Raw genomic sequence first — 25675 nt, forward strand, 5'->3', positions numbered from 1 at the left:
TTCCTTCCTGATTTATGTTTGTTTTGGATTTCGTGTTGGGGGATTTTTCAGCAGATCACTGCCACTATATTACACTGTGCAGGTGTGAAATTATGCACCCCGATTTGTAGCAAATGTTTTTCATGGGTGCATCAGTTCTGCACTATATGTCACTATAGTGCGTACGGCCTTAAATGACAAACCTTCTGTGAGACTCAATAAAAATATCAGCAGATGGGAGAATTCTTTTCTAAGAAATGCACATGAAGAGGCTCATTAAAAAAACACCCAAAACGGAGCAAAAGCAAGACACCCGCTATTGAAGTGTTAACAAGAGGGTCATGTTCCTGTGTGGGGGTGACACATTCAACAAAGGAGGATCAAAAGTGGTGACAAGGCAGCCTCGGGGACTCAGCATGTCTATAACTTTCCCGGACTTTTTTAAATACTGAATGTTCTAGCATTAAAGGGTCACTTGTGGATCCAGTGAAGACACGTTTATATTGTATATTCCTGATTTTTATGGCCTTAGGACACATTATGATGGTGAAATGTGTAAAGTGTGCAGGCCTTTCACTGTACTGGAGCTGGGGCAATTAACAGTCAGGTGAGAGAATCCGCTAATGGCTAAAGGTTTATCTTTTAGATAGTTATATAGTTATATTAACGCGTAACGTCTGTACTCGCACCATTTTCCTGTCGTGTCTGTGCGCCGCCTCTGCTCATTACCGTACACCGGCAAATAAACTGTGGGCGCCTGACACCTCGTCGCCGCTTTCATTTCACACACGCAGTAGCGCTTACACCCCGGGAATGACTTCTGTTCCCCAAATAATCAGAAGATGGAGGGGTACTGTCGCCTTAAGACTTCCCCAGTTTTACTCTTTGTTTACATAATTGAAGGTGCCGCCGCCTCTCGCGGCAGTCGGGTGGGGGTGACTGGGACTCTGAGTAAATCTCCAAATTTGGCCAAATTATGTAATATGTTCGACAAATGTCAGGAGACAGACACGGCGCGGAGTGTCGCATCACTGTACAACTAACGCGACGGCGCAATGCTTTTAGGCTAAAACGAAAACTTCGAAACGCAACGTCCCCCCCCATGTAAAGTAAAGGAGGAGTAAATGGTACGACCCACCCCTCCCCGCCACAGACTGTTTTTGTATCATCCACAGAAGACGGGTCGAACCGCCAAGTTGGTCGCGGTGTCGGCTTGTGTGCAGTTTTGTGTTGTTAAAACTCGTACGGGACATTACTGGACGTCGCTGCTGGATGCGGGGAAGACGCGCGGGGAGCGGGGGCCAGAAAATGCCAGTTCGTTGGCTCCTTTGAAGTGTGCAGCTTGTGATCTTTTTTTCTTCTGTGGTCCCTCGCCGAATCGGAGCGACTGAATGCGGATTGATAGGAGCTCGCTGGTGCAAGTTCGAAAGCCTCATGTTTTCTCCGGGTCAAGAGGAGCACTGCGCGCCGACCAAAGAGCCGGTGAAGTACGGGGAGCTGGTCGTGCTGGGGTACGTCTTTCGCCGCTTCGTAACTTCAGATGAAAACTTGTGCGCGCGCGCGTGTTTTTTTTTTTTTTTGTTTGTCGTCGTTATCGCGCCAGAGGAGTTACGACGCTTTAATAACTCCTGTAACCGGTTAAACCGCAGATTTATTTTTATTAAAAGGGGGGTGTTTGTTTACCCAGTAGGTGAGCGGCGATGGCCCGACGCCACCCACCCCCCTCTCCGCAAAATCCACGCGCTCACGTTACTCAGCAAATCGAACACGTGCCCGCGCATCTCCGGGCGCGCGCGTGACGCGTCTTTTATTTATCGGCGCAGAAAGCGATAAACACGCGTGGCGGGGATTTCTGCTGCGGAATCTTATTCCTTCACCTCGTCACGGACGCACGGGGTTCTGTGTGCATTTTTAAGGGCTGCGGAGGAATTCGGAAGTATCGACGTTTTTTTTTTTTGTTGTTTTTTTTGAACCCGAACCCCCCACTTTCTGGCCGACCCCCACTTTCCATGTGTTGCCTTTGGTGAGTAACTCGTCCCCGCCCGAAAAAAAAGTTAGTTTGGGCTGTAAATAGGATGGCCTTCTCGAAAAAGCCAGAGGCCTTGACAACGAGTCCTTCTCAGGCTCCAGTACTTACAAATGTAGAGCGCTGGATCGTTCTGTTTTCAATTGTAAATTGGGGGGAAAATGTTTTTTTATTTTATTTTTTTTGGTGGGGAAAATATTTTTTTCAAAAAGCCAGATCTTTGTATCTTGTCAGCCTTTCAAAAGTGAATCAAGGTGGGGAAAGTGCACCACAGTCCATCCTACAAGCGAATAAAAAAAAGAAGTTGGTAGATGCCTACAGCTGGCATCCACTAGTTTGTAATCATTGGTGGAGCATCTTTGTTCTTTGGTGTCACTGTCCTCCCCACCATCGGCCAGCTGGTACAGCAATGGTGCCATTCTTTTCCTTCTGTCTGTGGCTTTTTTTTCTTCTTCTTCTTCCCCCCCCCCTCGCCTGGCAGTGCCCTCCGGATCGTGCCGCGTGTGAGGCCGAGGCTGAAAGGAGGGTATTGATTTGGGCACCGGCATCTCCGTGGCCGTAGCTGTCACCGTTCATGCTGACTGAGGGTGCCATTGATTGCGGTCTCTGGAACGTCCCCGCTAGCCTGTTGCCTCCTCTGCCCTATTCAGTCCCCATCCCCCCTTTTGCCCAGTAGTTTAGCTAGTTTAAGCTTTGCTCTTCCCCAGACGCACCTGTATGTTTTGAGGAAATGGACATTTTGTGCATTCGCTAGCTGATCTGATGAAGTGTACAGGTCATGGGAACGAAACGAGTCCTGCGCGGCTTTCTCTGTGCAGGCGTCCCCCCGTTCAGGCTCTGTGGACCGTACCATTGCCAAGTGTCTGGGTATTGCGTGGACTCGGCTAATCAGTGGAAATGACCCCCCCCCCCCCCCCCCCCCCCCCATTAACACCCGCTTTCAGAGGTACTTGTGAATGGCAACGGGCCCGCACCCCTGAAGGACAGGTGGGGCTCATCCCCGCTTCGGAGTATCGGAGGCTAAATTCACAAGCCGACCCGCCACAGGTCAAAGGGGAAGGGATTACAATTAGGGCGAACCGAGCCTCGCTCCAGAGGGGATGCGCCTGATCGCAGGAAGGTCGCGAAGTCCGGACTCCCGTCAATGTGTTATCTGCTCCGTGTTCTAAGCTGCTTTTGGGATTAATGAAGCGCGCTCTCAGTCATGGCGGAGCCCAGTCCGCTAAGTCTGATTTAGGCCGCGGCAGATAGCTGGTTTATGATGCCGTAACAATTACAGGGGATTGCTGGACAGCCCTGGAACGCCACATGGTTTCACTTTAAATCAGTCGGCCATGCAACCGTTATGAGGCCCTTGTTCTGTCTGTTATGTGCCCAGTGATATCTTAGCTTATAAAACCCATTTGTATGTATGGCAATATTTGATTTCTCTATTACGTAAAGATTACTTTTTGGTTTTTGAAATTCGGTACCATCTGCAGATAACAAGGTAGACAATACTGTGCAAAAATGGATCGAATGAGGCCAAGTAGCATTGTGCATACGGAACATGGTGTTCCAGATCAGCTGTTTATGGGGGTGACTGTGTGAGTGAGGAAGCTGTTCCTGTGTCTGCTGGTTCTGGTGTGCAGAAGCCCGGATCGTCTGCCAGAGGGGAGGAGTTTTTCAAAACATTGTGTCCAGGGTGTGAAGACCTCAGCAGATTTTTCCTGCTTGTTTCCTGGATCTTGACGTGATCGAATCCTGGAGGCACCAGGGATCCTTCCCGCAGTCTGTTTGTCCTGGAATTTCACTGATTAGGTGGAATTTTCTCTTCTGTTGAACTCTTGGTCTGAAAGTCTGTGTGTCTCCGAAAGATTCAGACAGTAAATATCAGACAAACACGTTACTATTTTATGTAGTCATCGACCTAATGGCATGAACCTTCACTGGTCACATGATTCGAGCGTGATTATCAATGGCTTGATTATCGATGCATCGTGGTGCACCCCATACATTTTCTGCATTGCTCCACACGATGGTTTTAAGTACAAGCGTATTTTTGTTGACCATGTGTGGATGCTTTGATTGCTACAAATCTGTCTGCATTCAGTCAGTGCTCACGTGACCCCACGAATGGCGGGTAATGGCAGGTAAGCGTGGACTGAACAGCGACCTTTTTTTCTGCTCATTGGAGCAAGTCTAAAGCCAAGCGAACACGGCATGCGCTCACCGCGAGGTTTGCGGTTTTAAACAAGTGTGGTGCACTGGTCTGTGTGGAACTGTCTGGTGATTTTCTGGATCACGCGTGCTTCCGGCGCTACTTTCTAACGAGAATGACCACTTGCAGTCAATATCAGGAAGTCCAGCGTGAGCTGCTCACACCAGCAAACTCTTGGTCATGCAAACACACCCGCTGATTCAAAACATGGTTTTATTCTCATGGTTCCAGTTTGTGATGCAAGTAGGCAAATTTTTTATTTATTTTTTTTATATTCCAGGGCACTTTCATTTTACAAAATGTGTAATATTGTGAGTGCTTTGCACGAAATGCACACACAATTTAAATGTAAATATTTTACAAAAGAAAACAGTAAATGCCCAAGCACTTTGTTGAACAGTGATTAAATGTCATTTGTCATATTTCAGGTAATTTTTTTCCCCACCCACTCCATAATCACATAGTATTTAGGTGAATATGTTTATAACAAAAACATTGAATTCAGGAGAATTTCATAGGGCCCTAAATGTTGACCAGATTTTTTTTTTTTACATTCTATCTCTGTCTGTTACAGTTAGTGTACATATTATTATGGGTACATATTATAAGTGGGGCAACTGTAGTCACGATCGGTGGCTGCTTTTTTTTTTGCCCCACTGTGTGTGTGTATACATAAAATATGGAAATTTACTGACCACAGACTAATATAAAACATAACAAGATCTTAGATTATTAGATTATTGTAACAATAGCAGTTATGGTTTTAAATAGACATTGAATTATTATTACATGGAGTCTCCTTTGTTTATTATGAGCCACAATATTCACGGCCCTGTTCAGCATGAACACAAAGATATATAATGCTGTGTGTGTTCTGAGTCAGCAGAGTGAATGGGTGACAGGTGGCACTGACAGGGAATGAAAAGGGAGACCTGGGGTTTTTCACATTAGTGACATCCATTTACACAATGACATGTCAAATTGTTTTTTTTTGTTTTTTTTTCCCCTCATTTTATGATATTCTACTATGAGCTGATGCCTTTATCATTGAAGTGCATATCAATAATACATCAAAGTGTGGCTCTACAGACTTTGTAATAATGTTTCCATGTGCCTTGATTCATGTGCTAGTGCTTTAGACAGACATTGCCCATATGCTTATACAGTTTGTGTGTAAACAAAACCTAAAAAATTTACATGCTCTTAATAAATAAATACATTAATTAATTTTTTGCCACATTTGCACAGCAAATAATAGTGAATATTATTGGATCAATTGCGTTAAAAAACGAGACAATGTACAAATTTGTTTCAACACTGCTTTCCTGACTCATTAATTAGGCAATCTGGTTGGACCTTTCTGGAAAGCAGCTCAACCATATTAAGTTAGGATGATCAGATTTCTCAGGTACTCTATATTGATATTTTAAGACTAATTATGGTGTGTTTTTAGGCCTCATTTTAATGGCACTAAGGGCTGAAAGATGATCATTTGCAGAGCATGTGCTGGTCTCAGCATTGTTAAATGCAGTCTTTATACTTGGCTGTGCAGCTGAGCAAGGCCACAAAAACAACCCTGTACGCTTCTCAGATTAACCCAATTAGAATATTCAAACAATGACAAATAGCCTGCATATTAGTTCTGCGATGAATCGAACTGTTGTTCGGCGTAAGAACCGCTGCATTGTGTTCTCTTGGCTCTGAATCATTGTTGCTGTTGTTCCAGACTGCATTTGAATATTGTGGTAGACAGTCATGCTGGTATACAGCTGTACCATAGAAGGAAACAAATGGGCAGATTTACAGTGCCATCCAGTCGACTGAGGCAGCCTGATGACTTGCTTCAATGCATTTACTACTTTGCTGGGGCTCCAAAAAAAAAAAAAAAAAAAGGTTTTTTGTGAGGAGTGTTCATATAAGTACATGATGGAAGAGGAAGTTTTTATTTCCCATCCCGTTCAACCTTTACAGATATGTATATACATGTGTAAAGTTCAGATCATTTATAGCAGAAATTACTTAGACCAAAAACGTAATTCTACACTCTGGACCATTTGAACATACCTGCGGTAAACACTGAGGATGAGGTGGCCACTCTAATCTCCTTGCAGAATCATTCTGACGGAGTTTTGTTGTTTGATCTATTTCCTTCGTCATATCAGGGTTTGCTCATGTCCCACTGATGCTGTTTAATTTCTTTTTATTTCACTGGTTTTAATGCCCTGTAGGTTTGGCACTGTGTGTGTTTTGTTCCTGTGCTCAGATGTACTGTGTGGTAACAGGCCAAAGCCATTTATGTAACACAGCGCTCCAGTAATCTGAGGTGAATGTGTGCAAGGTCATTAATACACCGCTGGTTAAAGCCTCAGAAATGTATGTTATGAGCGCAATCATCTTAGTGTAGCAGTTATGGATTTCCCACGTGTGTGTGTGTGTGTGTGTGTGTGTGTGTGTGTATATATTAAAATTGTTTTTTTTTTTTTTTTTTTTTCCCCTTCAGGTACAATGGTTCCCTCCCCAGTGGAGACAGAGGGCGGCGGAAGAGTAGATTTGCCCTTTATAAGAAGGCAAAGGCCAGTGGAGTCAAGCCCAGCACTGTACATGTCCTCAGCACACCGCAGGCCAGCAAGGTACGCTCTGTGTCTTCAACATTTTACTGGTGTGTGTGTGTGTGTTTTATAGTTTTTTTAATTATTATAAATACTTGATTAAATGTTACCTTTTAAACTGTTTTTCACAAAAGGACTGGCCTGAAAGTAAACTGAATGCTTCAGTGGCGAAGGAACAGCCGCAGTGCAACATTTAATTCTGCTGTATTTGGTGTTGGGTAGAGTATGCAGAGTTCAGCACAGTCACGTCATTCATTAGTCATTTAGCAATGAGTCTGTACACTGCGGGGGGGGGGACGGGGACGCAAAGGGCACCATATCCCAGTGTGACCCGTGATATGTTAGTGCAGGTTTCACAGGGGGGTTGGGGGGAGGAGCGTGGCTGGCTTCTTGCTTGCCTGCATTTGGTTACCTAGCAGAAGCTGTGGGGCGTCTGCTGTCATTTGAGGTTTTTGTTACAGAAATAAATAGTTCATGCCTTAGAGCAAGATCAGATCGCCTCTATATTCTAAAAACTACACAGCCGGTCAAGACAAAACTGCATCGGCCATTTATGGTAGTTGTGGAGGGGAAAAAATTATTTTGGATTAATATTTTCCTGTTTGCAAGCACTATTTATTCTGCATTTTAGTTGCCTGCATGGCAGGGAGCATCTCTACGTAAACTGCAATAGACTTGATCTTTACGCTCAAACAGCAGCATATATGTGTTCCTTTAAACATAGTCGAGTCTGAACTGACCAATGTAACAGATTACTATCTGGCAGTGTGCCTGCAGCTTCCTGTTGCAGCTGAAGTCTGTCTACACGTTCACTGTACGGTCTAGGTTTGCGTTTCTAATCGAAACATTGAAGGTCAAGAAAAAGTTTGCCATCTGTGTACAATACACGTATCCAGAGCGACTCGCGGTGTGGGGACTTTATAGCGACAATTGCTTTGGGCCGTGTGAGTTGCTCAGGGAGGTCATGCTGTAATCTGTGCAGAGGGTCATGGCCCTATTTGATATTCAAATCTGTCGTGTACTCAAGTGCTGGAGATGGTTAGCATTGAGAACTGTTTTCTCAGTGGAAGGTATTTTTTCTCTTCACACATATGTGACTTGGTATTTTCACCAATATATTTTAGGTTAAATCATAATAAAAGAATTTTGTAAATTGATCTAATCAACACTGTTTGTTGAGATACTGCTTGTTTGCTTTTATTACTACCTTTGAAGTGCTTTTGGCATTAAGACTAGCCCTTCAAATCCAGTCCAACCACTGCACTACTGTTCCACAAATTGCTGGAAAAATTCTATTGTCTCCGTCCCATCCTCTCCTAGCGGGTGGTAGTAGCCTAGTGGGTAACACACTCGCCTATGAACCAGAAGACCCAGGTTCAAATCCCACTTACCACCATTGTGTCCCTGAGCAAGACACTTTAACCCTGAGTGTCTCCAGGGGGGACTGTCCCTGTAACTACTGATTGTAATTCGCTCTGGATAAGGGCGTCTGGTAAATGCTGTAATATTTCCTCCCATCTCACTGAAAAGGAAGACTCTAATGATTCCTCTACTGGAATTGCTGCCTGTAATGGCCTCATTCAACAGGAAAATGCACCCTGGCACACTGGAAGAATACTTGGAAACTATTTGAGCAACTCAAATTTGAGTGTCTTTGAGATGTTGTGGGGAAATACCTCCCACCTCTAGAATGTCATCATAAAGTCTTTGTGCCAGACACCACAGGACACCTACAGAGGTCTTGTGCAGTCTGTGCCGCAAGGTACCCATAGCTTTTTATGGATTATTGTTGTTGGGGCAGTGGTGGCCTAGCGGTTAAAGAAGCGGCCCTGTAAACAGAAGGTTGCCGGTTCGAATCCCGATCCGCCAAGGTGCCACTGAGGTGCCACTGAGCAAAGCACCGTCCCCACACACTGCTCCCCGGGCGCCTGTCATGGCTGCCCACTGCTCACTCAGGGTGATGGGATAAATGCAGAGGACAAATTTCACTGTGTGCAGCGTGTGCTGTGCTGCTGTGTATCACATGTGACAATCACTTCACTTTACACTTACAATTTTGACTGCACATGGGGTATCAACGCAATATTTTAATGTCGTGAAGAACCAAGTACATTTTTTCTGGAAAAATCCAGACACGACTTCCTGTTAGTGCCAAACATTGTGGTCTGTGAATGGTGTTGATGACCACGACATTTCCATGAATGCCCACTCACTTCTATAGGCCCTTCACCTCTTCATTAGCATTTAAATCTACACACATCGAATCCTGGCGAAATCTCATTGTGTGGCTCGCTAAAACCACAGCCGAATTTTGGAAAGACTTCAGATACAGTATTAGGGGACCACTGAGACCTATGTAAAAGCAATGGACACTCGTTGTGTTGCTCCTCTGGCTACGTTTTCCACGGCACAGTGGCAAGGAACTGGTTGAGATGAAGCCTGGGTGTCTGATCTTATCCTTCCCACAAGCCCTCACATGCCTCTGCCTCTTTTCACCTTTGACCCATGCTGGGGTCATCTGTGATTCATGAGGCAGTGACTTGTCACATGGATTGAGGGCACAATGTGGGCTATGGCGACCTCTGCTCTTTATACCGGCTGCCATGAGCAACAGTGAACGGCGTGTTCATTTCTTAAACGGACGTAACCCGGTTTTCTCATCGTGCTCTCGCCAAACACTTTTTTTTTTTTCTCCTCCTCCGGAAATGAGATTATTGTTGATTTTCTCTTGGCTACTCTTCTTCCTCTTTTGTCGGACGTGGAGACTCTGAAAATAGCCCTTTCCTCTGTACCAGGCGGACTGGTGAATCAGCACGTCACAAGGTGGAGGTGTCTCTGCCTTTCCAGCCTCCTTTTCCTCTTTGTCCTGTTAACTTAACGCCATCCATCTCACTGAATCAGAGCTGCTTTTCTGCCATTGGGGCTTTCTGTTGGATTTCAGGACAATGATCACCGGAGCCACCCTGGTACTGCCCAACATTACACAGATCCAGATAAGATGCGTTCAAAAGTGAGTGCTTACCAACTCTTCCATCCTGGCATCCAGGGAATGCTTTGGTTGCCCGTTTTAATAGACCAACCCCCTGCAGATGATGCCTTTGTGTTGGCTGCTCTTTTTTTTTTTTTTTTTGGGGCCTTCTGTCTGTTTCACTATCCTGAGCCTTTTGTTTCAGAGACTGTGAAACGGCCCACTGTAAGTTTGGGAATGGGTGGGGGAGGGACGCGAGACCCCCTGCTGTGATCCTGCATTGAGTGGGGAAGAGTGAACTCGCCTGCACACACAACCCCCCCCCCCCCCCCCCCCCCCCCAACAGTTACCAGGAAACTAGACTGCATCATGTTGAAATGCATCATTTCCTCTTCTCCTCTTCTGTCACACACTCGTAACAGATGTGAGATTTCCATCGCCTCACAGTTGGCCTGTGCCGTATATGGTGCGTGCAATGTTCCAATCAGGTTAACTGACTTGGCACCGCGGTACGCCGGTGTAACCCTGCTGTCGTTCGCCCCTTCGCCACAGCTCCCCTCTCTCCCAGCCTGCTGCTGTTTCCACTGTTGCTGCACCAGCGCGGTAACTGTGACCCAGTTTCCTCTCCCTCCTGTGCACATGTGACGGGGATGTGGGTAATTTGGAAATCAGAGATTAGAGAGGGGCAGGGAGGGAGGGAGAGGAGTGGAAAGTGTCCACTCTGTGATAAAAGCGGCCTGGTGTTGCCGTTGCTGCTCAGATGCAGCAGTAAAGCCACTAGTTGTAAAGTTTTACACTATGATGAACCCACTCCGTTGTTTTAATGTTATGGTTTAGTCTTCTGATAAAGTAGGTCTGTCCTATGATCTACAAGATGAAAGGTAGAATAACTCCTCCTTATCAGCCAGCCTTATCAACATTCTGCTGTACTGTGTCAAATGCCATAAAACACTTCAATGTCTTACACATGCTGGTTTAAAGGCGAGGGGGGAAATCGTGACCAAAGTGTCAGAGCCTCCTCTTCCTCCTCCGCCTCCCCTTTAACAGGAGGGAATGTTAACCACGTCCTCTTTTAACCTCTAGCACCACTTTAACCTGCCATTCGCTGGTCTTCACACCCAGCCCCTCCCCAGAAAGCTCCCATGTGTCTCGTTCTGACCGTGACCCTCAGCCACTCGACAGCTGAGGAACACAAAGTGGCTGAAACAGAAGAATTACAAGTCTTGTGTTCCACTTGCCCTGTTCCTGGAACTTTCCACACTTGATTCAGGAAATGAGCATCATCAGAGGAATGGCGATGGTGTAGCACAGTGATGTTGTGTAATGTAGTAATTTCCACCCTGCCAAGGAAATGTAAAGCTGATATAAACCCAAACAAGCTTCTCTTTTGTGCTGGATCTCCAGCCAGTGTCATTTTTTTTATCTTGGCCTTCTTGAATTAGGGTTGTGTAGTATTATGTCAGCTAATGGGCATACCATAATGCCATATTCTATACATTTTCAACATGGTCCCCTACAATAGGTCTGATAGGTCTTAGCTTTTAATAACACAACCCAAAAAGCAATGTTTTCTGAAACATTTAGCAAACATAAAACTGCATTGCATGGAAATCTTTAATTGGTATGTGGACGGGGAAAAAAAAATTCAAATCAGCTGTATAATATCACTCCAAATATTTTCATCCATGGTTTATTCAAGCTTTGGTTACCACTGTTTGGAATGTTTTCCTTGAAACGTTTAACGTGCATTTCTGTAGGCACCTATGCGTGCCTACTATGGTCCCTCTGCTGACTTTGTATTGTGAACTGTAATTTAATGCGTCTATCATGGAACATAGGGGGAAATTAAACCGTTTTTGAAGACCTCAGTCTGCTTTGTCCAGATGAATCCTCCAGGTAGTACTTTTGTGAGTTGCGGTTGAGTCTTTACAGGAAGATCCCTCTAACTCAAGCACAAATCATTCTGAATGTACCGTAATATTTTAATAATAACTAGAATGTCATTTTTGGCATGATGCTAACTGTGCTTGTGCATGCCTGTGCTTCTTTCAGGCGGTCAGCAGTAAAGGCCAACACAGCATCTCCTACACGCTGTCCAGAAACCAGACGGTCGTGGTGGAGTACACTCATGACAAGGACACCGATATGTTCCAGGTAAACTGTTGCCTGGGTGCTGACTGCCTGCCGGCTGCTGCTCGCCACCGATACTCCTCTGGCTCTCCAGCTGGGCCCACTGTGTGCTGCCACCAAAACCAGCCCTGGCTGCTTTTTACACATTTCTAAATGATACTTACCATTTCGTATGTTGTAATATCCCAAAAAATTAAAATTTGAAATTGTTCATAGAGGAGTGTGTGAAAATCATGATATTGCCAAGGAACTGAAATATATTCCAAACAATTATTAACTTCAGACTATTACTGGTCACAACATGCTGATTGCATGACTGGATGACTGATATTTTTCTTTTAAGTTCACTGACATGATGGGATGTTTGGTCTTTATCAAGGATGTTACAATTAAATTCAAAATACATTTTACACGCTTTTAATGGCAAAAAAAGGTTATCTTACAATAACAAAGGTTTTTACAGCCCTGCCTTCCAGTTCCAGTTTCCTCTCGCTTCACATATGTTCCACTTTACCTCCCATGGCTGAGGAACTTCTTGATCTCATATGACTGTGGTGTTGATTGGCGCAGCGATCCCATCATTCACAGGGCTTCTTCCCCCTGCTCTGCGATTGGCCCATCAAAGTGCCCCATTGTTCTGCGTGTTACTGCATTTTCTCTCCAAACACCAGGGCGAAGGAACATTGACACACTGGGATAAAACAGCAGCGGTTTTGTCTGTCTGAAAGAACGCCCTGTATTTCTCCACATGGGATTATTGGGAGGGGGGTGTGATCCTGATCCCTTCCCCACTCACTCGATCACTCGCTGCCTCTACAGAAAAAAACACACGTGCTTCATGCTCTGAAGTCACACGCCAGACTCCTGTGAGCAGGAGTGTGTGTGTGTGTGTGTGTGTGTGTGTGTGTGTTAAATGAGCCAAACCGAAAAATACAAACATCTAGGAGCAAAACCGGGAAACAGGAACCAATATCGTCCCTCAATGAAGATATTAGAGCTTCTCAGTCAGTGAAAAGAGACACTTATAGTTACTTCAGGACCCAGCAGCTACTCAGAAAAATAAGTGTGTTATCGCCTCCTTTCGGCTTCTCCTGTCAGGGGTTACCGCAGCGGACCGACCAGTCTGGTTGCCTGCACAAAAATTTAGTTCCGGTTGCCCTTCCTGATGCAACCCTCATTATTTATCTGGGATTGGGACCGACACCAAGACACTCATTGCCACATGTCCCCGGTGACAACGACACCATTAAAAGTTTTGCTTTGAGGAAACTGGAGGATCTCTAGATCTAGGGATCCTTGCATACCTAGATAAAAAAAAAAAAAGCTTGATTATACCATGGTTAGGCAATAAATAAATGTGTATATATATTCTTACTGAAGTGACGTGTTTTTCAAATGATTGTGTTCAATGAAACTGAACATGAAAATTCAGTGTTGGTTGGCGAGAGTATGATTTTACAGAGAGAAAAAAATCAAAAGGAGGCCTTTTTGCCAGTTTGCATTTCTATATTGTTTTGCATACATAGATAAAATGAAATTCTGCATCTTGAAATTGTACTTTGAGGAATATTTAGTTTGTTCTTCAGTTACAGAGTCCTTTCATACTACTGTTTCATCCCTTCTGACAAGAGGAAATTTGTTTTGTTGCCTTACAGATTGGCCGGTCAACCGAGAGTCCTATAGATTTTGTTGTAACAGACACAGTGTCAGGTGGACAGGACGGCGAGGACACGCCCATCACACAGAGCACCATCTCGCGCTTTGCATGCCGGGTGGTGTGTGAGCGAAACCCCCCCTACACCGCTCGCATCTTCGCAGCTGGCTTCGACTCTTCTAAGAACATCTTCCTCGGGGTTAGGCCTTGTGCGCACACACACACACACACACACACACACACACACACACGCATGTGTTAAATGTGCACCCATGACAGTATAACGTAGCCATAATGTTCACAGTAGGAACACTACTTTTTGGCTCTAGATCCTAATGCCATAGACCCATTAGAGTTAAGGTTGGCTAATTAGAAGTTCATGGACTGGTTGGAGACAGCGCATGTTTCTCACGCAATAGTATTTTTATCTTGCCAAATATACATGCGGAGAGACTGACAGTGTGCTAATTGTCTGAGGATCTGGTTCTGCTGACACAGTCTTGGCCCATGTGGTGTTGCTGGACACATTCCAGATTCTAACCTAGTAAATATAGGTGTGTGTATTACTAACTGAACAAACTAAAATAGACCAAGGGCGGGTGGGTGTGTGTGTGTTTGCCGTCTGTCTCATGGTCTCCTCTGTTTAGGAGAAAGCGGCCAAATGGAAGAATCCAGATGGTCACATGGATGGGCTGACGACCAATGGCGTGTTGGTGATGCATCCACGGGGCGGCTTCACGGAAGATTCCAAACCTGGCATTTGGAGGGAGATCTCTGTGTGTGGTGATGTCTACACTCTGAGAGAGACTCGTTCAGCACAAACTCGGGGCAAACTGGTTCGTATTGGTGCTGTGGTTGATGTGAATGTTACGGACTCTTAGTTGCAGTCATGGGTTCCACCCATCAGGACCGAAGCATGAGAGTAAATGAGCAACCCATTCCTTCTGTGGTTTGGTCTCTTGCTACTCTTCATGTTGCGCTGCTCCCTGCTGGTGAATAATGTTATGACAAGATTTTTTGGAGCTTGTCCACTTGTTCAGCTTCTGTTTGTTCAGATGTTCAGTACACCGCTTCAGTATTCCACATTAAGTATGTCGAGAGCACTCTATCCTGTGCTCTTTCGGTTTCTCAAGAGACTGAAGACTGAAGCTACTGAAAGGTGGCCAAACAGTAACGTTTGATTTAAAGAGGAACTGATCTTTAGTTCCCTCCATGCAGGAGGTTTTTCAGTAGGATTTAACCCCATGTTTTTTTTTTTTTTTACTTTTTATGGTCATGAAAATGAATGATTTTCTTTATGCACTTTGGGCAGTAGTCTATTTTGTGTGTGTTTGTCTAGTGTTATGCTGTATTACGTGCGCCTCCTCTTTATTAATTAACCCCTGTGCCATACCTGTTCAGTTGTCAGCTGCTTGGTGAATTATGGTTTTAATTTTTCATCACCATTTTTTTTCTCCCCTCATGCAGGTGGACAGTGAGAGTAACATTCTGCAGGACGGTTCCCTTGTGGACCTGTGTGGGGCGACACTACTGTGGCGCACAGCTGATGGCCTCTTCCATACGCCCACACAGAAACACCTGGAAGCCCTCCGGCAGGAGCTCAACGCCGCCCGGCCACAGTGTCCCGTGGGCCTGAACACACTGGCCTTTCCCAGCATGCAGCGCTGCAACCGTACGTTGGCTGCCACTGTGCCAGTGGGCTCCTCCCAGGGACCCGAATGCGACAAGCAGCCCTGGGTGTATCTGGCCTGTGGGCACGTACACGGCTACCACGACTGGGGCCACCGGTCGGAGCGCGACACCAACACACAGCGCGAGTGCCCCATGTGCCGAGCAGTGGGACCCTACGTGCCCCTGTGGCTGGGTAACGAACCGGCCTTCTACGTGGACACGGGCGCTCCCACCCACGCCTTCGTGCCATGTGGCCACGTCTGCTCAGAGAAGTCTGCGCGCTACTGGTCTGAGATCCTGCTGCCGCATGGCACACATGCCTTCCATGCAGCCTGCCCGTTCTGTGCCACCCAGCTCAGCATCACACAGGGCTGCATCAGACTAATCTTCCAGGGGCCAATCGACTGAGCCAGAGGGCCAGACTGTGTCTCCACGATTCCAGAAAGCCCAGGGAAAGTTTGGGTGATGTAGTCATACACGCTGTGAAGCTAAATGCTTTTTATATTTTATTATTATTATTATTATTATTATTTTTTTTTTTTTAGAAGAATTTTTTTTTTTTTTTCCTTTCCTCTTTTCTCTCAAATGTCAAATGGAGATGAAGATGGAAGCTGCCAGGACAGTTCACTGTTGAAATTGGAAGCTGGAATCACTACTTGCACTCCACTCGTTACAAGCTACCTGAGATTGAAGGAGGACCTGAACACAACACCCAGAGAACCACAAGACGAGCCGGAGGCAGCAAGATCAAAGACGTCCCCATGCTGAATGGCGCGTGCACTCACTAACTCAAAACCATCTGAAATCGCCAGAGAGCTTCTTTGAAGTTTGACCTTTGACCCTTCTGTTTCAGCAAATGAGTAGCAATTAGTTTGAGGACACTGGGCTAAACTGGCTGCAGCAATTTGTCCAGTTGAAGGGCTAAAGTATTTTTACTCCTCTGTTAACTTTACTCTGCCATCTTAAAATGATTTGTCAGGACCTGTTGATGTCTTAAAATACAAAAAAAAAAAAAAAAAAAACAGTTCTTCACTTTGAACCTTTGGCTTAACTTGACACCATCGTTACCCATTCCTGTAAATAAACCAGCATCTGGTGTCCCCATGTAGCAGCTCCTGGTGCCATTTAGTTTCTTTTTTTTCCCCCAGTCTCTACATACCTCTGCATTAATTATAGTCCAGGGGCTTAAGTAGTCAGCTTTGGTGCAATCCTGGGCCAACGTTCCCTGCTTTTTGCAGAATTTTTCTGCATGGCCAAACCTTTTTATTACTTCACTGTGTAGAATGGGGACATTTTAGAATGATATTTTATACCAACCTTTTACAAAGATAGAAATGTCCATGCTCAGGGACAATTAAAGGGGTGATATTACATTGCACTGAAAATAAGCATTGCTATCCCAAAACGAGAAAAAGACAGATTAACTTTCTGGAGCAATGAGCATAGTGACTACAAGCACAATAAGGTGAATCTCCTGCATGGCTGGTTAAAACCTTATCAGATGCAAGTTGTACTATTATTTAAGTAAATGAAAAGATGTTTTGCCTGGAGCATTATTTTTGCATTTGAATACTTAACATATATCATAACTGTAGTATAGAGTATTCAGTCATGTGCTGGGAGTTTGCCTCAGAAACGCATTAAATAAAAGTTCGGACCTTTTCACTAAAATGTCATACTGTAAGACAAATGTAAGCATTTTGCTTTATCTGTTATGGTTTTAGCCAAATTTACCATTTCATTTGCACCAATGTGGTAATGAATAGTCAAGAGTTCAGAGAAGTGACCTTCAATGTACACCAATCAAACTGAAAGCTGTACCTGAGAAATCTGAAACAAGACTCTTCCCCTATATTGGCTCTACTGTTCTAATAGAGGAAAATAATTCTGAAATATTTTGCTTCTCACACCTGGTGTCTTATTGTTATTTATCCCAACTGTCTGTCCCATTCTGGCTCCAGATTTGTGCTTTCATACAGTTGGCCCGCTTAAGGAGGAGGGCTGTGGTCCCCAGTGGAATTATGGGAAACTGTTTGACCATATCCCATTGATTCCTTGATCCACATTGTAGTAAAAGTGGGTGTTTGCGTCAGTGTAAAATAGGCACAGTTTTTAAAGTCACTTTCTTGTCTGTAAAACTCATTGATTTTTTTTTTTTCTTTCTTAATCTTTGTACAGAGATGGATTTTAGTGCCTGAGTTCCCAGCTGAACACTGGGGATATTTTTATTAATGAAAAAGAGCTATTTTGATGCAAGTGGAATTGGGGTGGAACAGTTTTGCATATATAAAAAAATGAGAGAAATAAATTTCTTTGTCTATTATTCTTGCTAAAACATATTTTACTCTACCAAGGCCCTTTTATAGTTTTCTAACAAAAATAATATATTTATTTGCAGTTGTACTTTTGAGTGCCAGCATTTTCTCAGTGTGGACCACATAAACAGACTGAACAGAAGTCCAGTGGCATCACTGAAGAAAGATTTTGCTGGCTATAGGTGCTAAAATATCTGCAAATAATAATTAATAACTGATGTTATCTCCCCTCAGTACTCTCTTAAAGGGACGTTTCAGGTTGTTTTAAGCGATTGAATACTATAGTCATAGCTGAACTGTTTTTATTGAGCTCCATTGAATACACATGTTTCATGTCCTCAAATGCATTGTTTTTTTTTATTTTAACGTGTTCAGACCAGCTGCTTGTAGAAAGTAATTAATAAAGTAACAGGTTTTTGCCATCCTGTTAAAGTTAATCCATTCGGTTTTAGTTCTATTGTACTATGTTTGCCAAACCATTGTTCCTCAGCCACCAAAGCTCTGGAGAGGTGACACCAAATACTTGTCTGAAGATATCTGTCGAATAGAGTTGACCAACAGGAATTTCTGGACTTTACCAAATATATAGAATATTAGGACTTCTGAAGCATTACATATTCTATGTAAAAATATCAAACTGAATACTTCTAATAACCTACCAGCTTCTTCAGGCTTCCACTTCACTGTAAAACTGGAGGTAACGTGCTGTTTGGTTCACCATGCTACATGGTGGTTTGATGTAGAAGGCCGTAGTTTGTAGTCGTGGGTGATTTTGTACTCCTCATTATGACTAGAAAAACATAATTAGGAATGTATTATCGCAATTATGTTCCAATTCTACACAACTAGCATGGATGCATACCACATAAAATGTCATTTGTGTTCAGTATTACAACGAAACAGGCTGGCCGAGATGAAGACATGACCTTGAAAATGATCAATGAACAGAGACTAAAATTGTTCTGAACCCAAAAGCTGTGCCATGCAACCGTGCCTTGGGCGTTTGAGCTGATTCTAAAATTGGGATGTGCAGGGTGGGGAGGGGGAACAGCACACCAAAAAAAAAAAAAAAAACCCACCACAGTTCTGGCCCTGCCCCTGCTGTGCTTACAAAATCGGTCTAGAGGTGAAATCTGCAGCGTGGTCTAGGTTGGGTCACTTTTGCTATACTTATTATTAATATTATAGTAGTAGTGGCATTATGAAAGCAAAAGCCACTTGAGTGGGTCTATATCTTGCAGGGCCTTGTAACCGGCATGTTCTCCTGGATGCTCTGGGTCCGTTTCATTCAGGGATTGACCTGGCCCGATTGATTGAATGCGGCCTAGGTTTAATCCCCGTTTCATCCCAGTCCACCTCAGCAATAATAAAGGTGTACAAAAAAAAACAGTGATAACAGTGAGTTGACAAATTGTGCACATTGAACCAAAGCTGGTACGTATTCATCCTCCTTGGGCTAACATTCCTGATGTATGGTTTTGGTGGGCTTAAAGTCATACCCAAAGGCCATGGCTTTGTACACTCTAGGATGTCTACTTTTGCTACAAATAAAAATATTTAAAATATTGAACTTTTTTGTCTTTTTTTCTTTTCAAATGAAATTCCTATAAAGGTGCCTTGATTATAACATGCTTACACCTGCATTTGCGGCCATTTTTGGTCCCCATGACCCTGTAACCTTCCTTGGAATACAGTCTGAATACACCATACAAGACCTGCTATTTTGGATAAGATTTTTATTTATTTTTTTTAACGATCATTAGTCCTGCACATGAACTTCATGAACATGGGGCAGTGGTGGCCTAGTGGTTAAGGAAGCGCCCCTGTAATCAGAAGGTTGCTGGTTCGAATCCCGATCTGCCAAGGTGCCACTGAGCAAAGCACTGTCCCCACGCACTGCTGTCATGGCTGCCCACTGTTCACTCAGGGTTAAATGCAGAGGAAAATTTTCACTGTGTGCACCATGTGCTGTGCTGCTGTGTATCACATGTGACAATCACTGCATTTTTTTTTAGAAGAACTAACTGTTTACATGACAGGGGAGCAGGGCAACTGGGTAGTGTTTCCCCCTTATTGGAGCTCTACAGAAATGTAGTAGTCAGCTAAATGTCTCTGTAAGCCTCTAACACATTCCCACTGATTCTCAGCTTTATGATTGCAGGCATATTTCATCATTTCTCATCCTGCAGTGTTTTAACAGTATCAGCAGACACTATGTGCCCCTGACGGTAATAAAGTGTGGAAATATGCATGTAAATGGCCTTGAAAAAGTCAGAGTGATATGAATACCTGTCCTACACTTGAAGTTGGATAAAAGTGATTTTTGGGATTCAGCAGAGTGCCGTGCTTTGATCACATCATATATCATATCTGATATCCATTTTTTGTTCGTGTCTCTGTAATGCTGCCTTTTCATTATTTCGCTCTGACCACAAGGGAGCGCTGTTACCCCAGCAATGAAACACCAGTGTCCTGACGTATTTCATATAACGAAAACAATTTTACATTTAGTTATACAATTTATAGATCAAGTAGAAATATTTGGGCTATAAATACATTTGTAAAATAAAATATGAAAATATATTTTTTTCCTATCGTTTGCCCGATGAGTGTAAGACTTGTAAGTCTTGTTAAAATTTTTTGTATTTTTAGTACTTAATGATAATTCAAAATTCAATTCTGACAAACAATTGAGAATGACTGAATACTTTTTAATAAAATATCAATAAGTAATTCAATATAAATAAAATGATTACATATAAATAATGTAAAAAAAATTACATTACAGAACAAAACTGAAGACACAGAACTATAAAATAACACATGAGAGGTTATGTAATAAACCAAAAAAATGCAAACAAGGCATAAAGTTTGATCTGAGGCTGCAAAGCAGGGAGCTTTTGCTGTGATGGCAGCGTTTCACACTCCTGCCTTCTCTCGACCACCTTAATTTACACAACAGGGACAGTTTCCAACAGTCCTGAAGGTTTATGCTAAACATTTTCTTATCATTCACTCATTTTAATGAGCATCTCATGAAGCAGCTTTTGATGATGTCAATATTGAATAATTCAGCCATAAAGGTATAAAGAGGCAAATTTGGGGAAAAAAAAGATTCTTGAAACATACTTCAATTGTCTCCTGCTAAAAAAAATATATATTTCTTGCATTGGATTCTGCAAAATGGCCTCCGTCTTGGTCTTTATAACTACTACAGAGTTTGACTGGTAGTGTATATACTGACTCGTAAGTGAGGAAATCAGCTGCCTCCACATATTTAACTCGTTTTTATGTCTAACACTGTGTTGATGTAGCAGTCATTAATGCTTTAGCAGTGTTTGTGGCCAACTGAAAAGGATTCCCCTAGTAGAATGGATGGACGACCTCAACTCACTGTTAATAATTCGTTACAGCGAAAAGCTAAAAGGGATTTTACCTTTCAGATTTTACCCACAAAAAGACTATAAACATCCAGGAGGAAGTGCATTGTGGTCCATCATGGAGTTTAACTACTCATCTCACACGCTGAAACTCAAGCATAAAATATTATCAATTACTTCAATCCTTAGACATCCCCCAGTTGCCTGAGGCACACGTGTGGTTGGAGGTTGTCTCCATTAGGTTAACTGTCCATGGCAATTCAATTACAACACTTGACTCAGTTCTTTTTGTGCCATTGCCCTTTTATTATTATTCCGGAGGAGCTCTTTGGTAAAACGGAATATCTGGCAGAGCAAAGGGGCGAAGCAAATGCTGGCTGTAGAGCTGGATCACAGCTCTTCTGTTCTCTCATCCACGTCTAATCTAAAACACACTGAGGCCTGATTGAAAGGGGTTGCCAGGTGGAACCAACATGGAAAGGAAAGGTAAACTAGAAACGACGATTGCACCCGATCAAGCAGAATGATGACTTATTTATTTGGCAATGCCATGTGCTTATTACGCAGGTAACCTTGCAGCTCGGGTTAAAACTGTCACGGTATCCCATGTAATTCCACGCAGAACAGTCCCGTCATCAAACATCTTCAAAACAATGTGTGCAAAACATCTAAAAGTAATGGCAAGCACGTTATTCGCCATAGATAGGCGACGTTCTGGTCCTTTTCATACGTCTCTCTTCACAAATAAGGGCATATAAAAGGATTTAGATTTAGAACGTGTAATTTAGCTGCTCTGAAAGGAAGGGATCAGTGGAATGCCATGAGTCGTAATTAACATTTCTCCGTAGATGAGAGCGAGATCGCTTGTCTTTTTCTCTTTTTTTCTTTTCTGAATGACAGTAGAGGTGACAGAATGCTAATGTGGAGATCACTGGCTGGCTTCTCTTGCATTAAGCAGGGGCAGGTTTATTCAAATAAAGATGACATGTCAGAATGTGCCATTCTTCTGTTTTGTGTGTGTGTGTATGTGTGTGTGTGTGTGTGTGTGTGTGTGTGTGAAATATGCCATTTTTAAAAACACTGTCAGAAGGCCAAAGGATCAGATTGTATTGTAATATATTGTAGTGTAATGTAGTGCAGTGCATTGATAGACAAAATGGCCTTTCCTTGTTCCGGTTTCTCGGATATATTTGTAAAACTGATGAAGGCTTTATCTGTTTTAACCTTTAAAATGTGTGACTAACTGAATAAATCTATATATATATAATTTATGTATGTATAATTTAATACATTTACAACTGTTCAGAAGTAATATATAAAAAAAAAAACAATTTCACAAGAATATGTCCTCACAAACCAAAAAGCACTGCAGTTCGTGACAAATTATTGCTGATATTCCATTCATTTTCAGCTTCACGGTCACTGGCAATTCTGCCTGGTTTTATGTTCATTTCAAGGGCAACTCTGATAATAATGAATACTGTAGTAACATTTCCATTTTACCTCTTTTCCCCCTCTTGATTTGATGATGCTGACACCAGACATTCACACACGTTCATTTCACTATTTCTGGAACTGCTGTGGTCTTTCAAGATGGAGGGGGAGCTTAGTGCCAGTGTCTGTAGGTTCTTCTGCCTCCTTTTTCTGCAATGTCCATCAGGCGTGTGTGCAGACAGTCAGTCGGAGCTGAATACAATGTGTTTAGCACACTGACGGTCTCTGTCAGGACGCCTGTCAGCGTTGCTGAGGATCAAAGACTGAGGCGCTGCAAGATATGTCACTCTCTATCAGCCAGGTAAAATATATGGACGTGGAGATGAGACTTCAAGCTAAGATAAATGCTGACATTTTGATTTGCGTGCTTAGTTCCTCCCCTCTTCTCCTAACCCTGTACATCACTTCTGCCCCATGAATCAGACGTCTCCTTGTTAGAATCCCACCAAGTTGTAGATGAGGTGTAAATCTTCTGTGTGCATGTGTGTCTGACACCAGCTGCAGAAAGGCAGGACAGATCTGTCTGGCATTTGGTTAGATCACATATGTGCTCCCTTGTCAGATGGGTGTGTGGGATTCAGATGTGGGCGTTCCCGTTTTCAAATAGTTTAGAACAAGTCTGAATTTGGAAGGTTTTTATTACATCTTTAGACACTGCAGCGGTTCTCAGCTGATCATTGAAAATGGGTTTTCTAATAATCAGTGAAGATTTAGTTCGGGTCTGTTGGACCAATTAAAGTGATTATAAAAAGAAAAAAAGTTATTATAATTTAAATACACAGTCTTCCGTGGCAAATCCAGACTAAGTAATCTACAAAATTAAAATTGTTCATTTGATGTAATTTAATTGGAGAAAACATTTTAAAATAAATGAATAAATAGTTTTGATGGGTGGGGCATCCTTTTAAGATTAGATGAGCAGGTTTCACTTCTGGGTTTGGCCGTATGCGGTGCTGAGGGTGAAGAAACGTCATCTCGCCGGTCCACAACTAAGCCTGTGTACCGGGTGGGGGAAATGCCACAGGTGGCAGGGGGTGTACAGGGCCTGTCACTGGGACCCTGTGGTCAGTACGGGGCCTGTCACCAGGATGCCATGCTTGATGCCGGATCTGTCACTGGGACAATGTGTTCTGCACAGGGCCCGTCACCAGAACACTGTGCTTGTCACCGTGCCCATCACGGGGACACCGTGCTCGGCTTTGGACCAGTCTCCGGGCCACAGTTCTCGACATCGGACCAGTCACCGGCCACCGTGGTGTGCATTGGACCAGTCACCATGCCACCATGGTTGCCAATGGACTCGTCACCGAGCCACCATGCTCAGCATCGGACCAGACATCATGGTCGGCGTCGGACTACTCACCGGTCCACCATGCTCGGCATTGGAACAGTCCCAGGCCACCATGGTTGGAGTCTGACTAGTCACCAGGCCACCATGCTCGGCTTCAGACCAGTCACCAGTACACTGTGGTCTCCGTCGGACCCGTCACCGGAATACAGTGGTCGAGGTTGAACTTGTCACCGGGACACCGTGGTCGGCGTCAGGCACATCACCAGGATACAGTGGTCAGGGTCGGACTTGTCACCGGGACACTGTGGTCGGAGTCTGACCCGTCACCAGGATACAGTGGTCGGGGTCGGAACCATCACCAGGATACAGCCGTCGGGGTCGGAACCGTCACTGGGACACTGTGGTTGGGGTCGGAACCATCACCAGCATACAGCCGCTGGGGTTGGAACCGTCACCAGGATACAGTGGTTGGGGTCGGAACCGTCACCAGGATACAGCCGTCGGGGTCCGAACCGTCACCAGGACACTGTGGTCGGAGTCGGACCCGTCACCGGGACACTGTGGTCGGAGTTGGACCCGTCACCGGGACACTGTGGTCGGAGTCGGAACCGTCACCAGGATACAGCCATCGGGTTCGGAACCGTCACCGGGACACTGTGGTCGGAGTCGGAACCGTCACCGGGATACAGCCGTCGTGGTTGGGACCGTCACCAGGATACAGAAGTCGGGGTCGGACCCGTCATCAGGATACAGCCGTCGGGGTCGGAACCGTCACCGGGACACTGTGGTCGAAGTCGGAACCGTCACCAGGATACAGCTGTTGGGGTCGGAACCGTCACCGGGACACTGTGGTCGGGGTCGGAACCGTCAGCAGGATACAACCGCCGGGGTCGGAACCGTCACCAGGGTACAGTGGTTGGGGTCGGAACCATCACCAGGATACAGCCGTCGGGGTCAGAACCGTCACCGGGACACTGTGGTCGAGGTCGGAACCGTCACCAGGATACAGCCGCCGGGGTCGGAACCGTCACCAGGATACAGTGGTTGGGGTCAGAACAATCACCAGGATACAGCCGCCGGGGTCGGAACCGTCACCGGGACACTGTGGTCGGAGTCGGACCCATCACCAGGATACAGTGGTCGGGGTCGGAACCATCACCAGGATACAGCCGTCGGGGTCGGAACCGTCACCGGGACACTGTGGTCGGGGTCGAAACCATCACCAGGATACAGCCGCCGGGGTTGGAACCATCACCAGGATACAGTGGTTGGGGTCGGAACCATCACCAGGATACAGCCGTCGGGGTCGGAACCGTCACCAGGACACTGTGGTCGGAGTCGGACCCGTCACCGGGCACTGTGGTCGGAGTCGGAACCGTCACCGGGATACAGCCGTCGGGGTCGGAACCGTCACCAGGACACTGTGGTCGGAGTCGGACCCGCCACCGGGCACTGTGGTCGGAGTCGGAACCGTCACCGGGATACAGTATTCGGGGTCGGACCCGTCACCAGGATACAGTAGTCGGGGGGCGGACCCGTCACCAGGATACAGCCGTCGGGGTCGGAACCGTCACCAGGACACTGTGGTCGGAGTCGGATCCGTCACCGGGACACTGTGGTCGGAGTCGGAACCGTCACCGGGATACAGTAGTCGGGGTCGGACCCCTCACCAGGATACAGTAGTCGGGGTCGGACCCGTCACCAGGATACAGCCGTCGGGGTCGGAACCGTCACCGGGACACTGTGGTCGGAGTTGGAACCGTCACCAGGATACAGCCGTCGGGGTCGGAACCGTCACCAGGACACTGTGGTCGGAGTCGGAACCGTCACCGTGATACAGCCGTCAGGGTCGGAACCGTCACCAGGACACTGTGGTCGGAGTCGGAACCGTCACCGGGATACAGTAGTCGGGTCGGACCCGTCACCAGGATACAGCCGTCGGGGTCGGAACCGTCACC

At 45.0% G+C, this 25675-nt stretch overlaps 1 protein-coding gene across 1 annotated transcript; it reads left to right on the forward strand.

The window, feature by feature from the left end:
• The first annotated feature begins 1164 nt into the window (after positions 1–1164).
• On the forward strand, positions 1165–18626 carry peli2 (pellino E3 ubiquitin protein ligase family member 2). The gene is made up of 6 exons (XM_028989695.1): positions 1165–1490; positions 6706–6835; positions 11835–11936; positions 13568–13765; positions 14214–14402; positions 15034–18626. Exons 1-6 carry the CDS (start codon positions 1414–1416, stop codon positions 15643–15645), a joined length of 1308 nt encoding a protein of 435 aa, XP_028845528.1. The 5' UTR covers positions 1165–1413; the 3' UTR covers positions 15646–18626.
• The last annotated feature ends 7049 nt before the right edge of the window (positions 18627–25675 follow it).

The sequence above is a fragment of the Denticeps clupeoides genome, chromosome 1 (assembly GCF_900700375.1).
Source record: "Denticeps clupeoides chromosome 1, fDenClu1.1, whole genome shotgun sequence".
Taxonomy (NCBI): Eukaryota; Metazoa; Chordata; class Actinopteri; order Clupeiformes; family Denticipitidae; genus Denticeps; species Denticeps clupeoides.

Excerpts from the sequence above, each read along its gene's own strand:
- peli2 (XM_028989695.1), top strand. The coding sequence starts at position 1,414 with ATGTTTTCTCCGGGTCAAGAGGAGCACTGCGCGCCGACCAAAGAGCCG. Across the intron at positions 1,491-6,705 it reads GGGGAGCTGGTCGTGCTGGG|GTACAATGGTTCCCTCCCCA; the intron begins GTACGTCTTTCG and ends TTTCCCCTTCAG. Across the intron at positions 11,937-13,567 it reads AGGACACCGATATGTTCCAG|ATTGGCCGGTCAACCGAGAG; the intron begins GTAAACTGTTGC and ends GTTGCCTTACAG.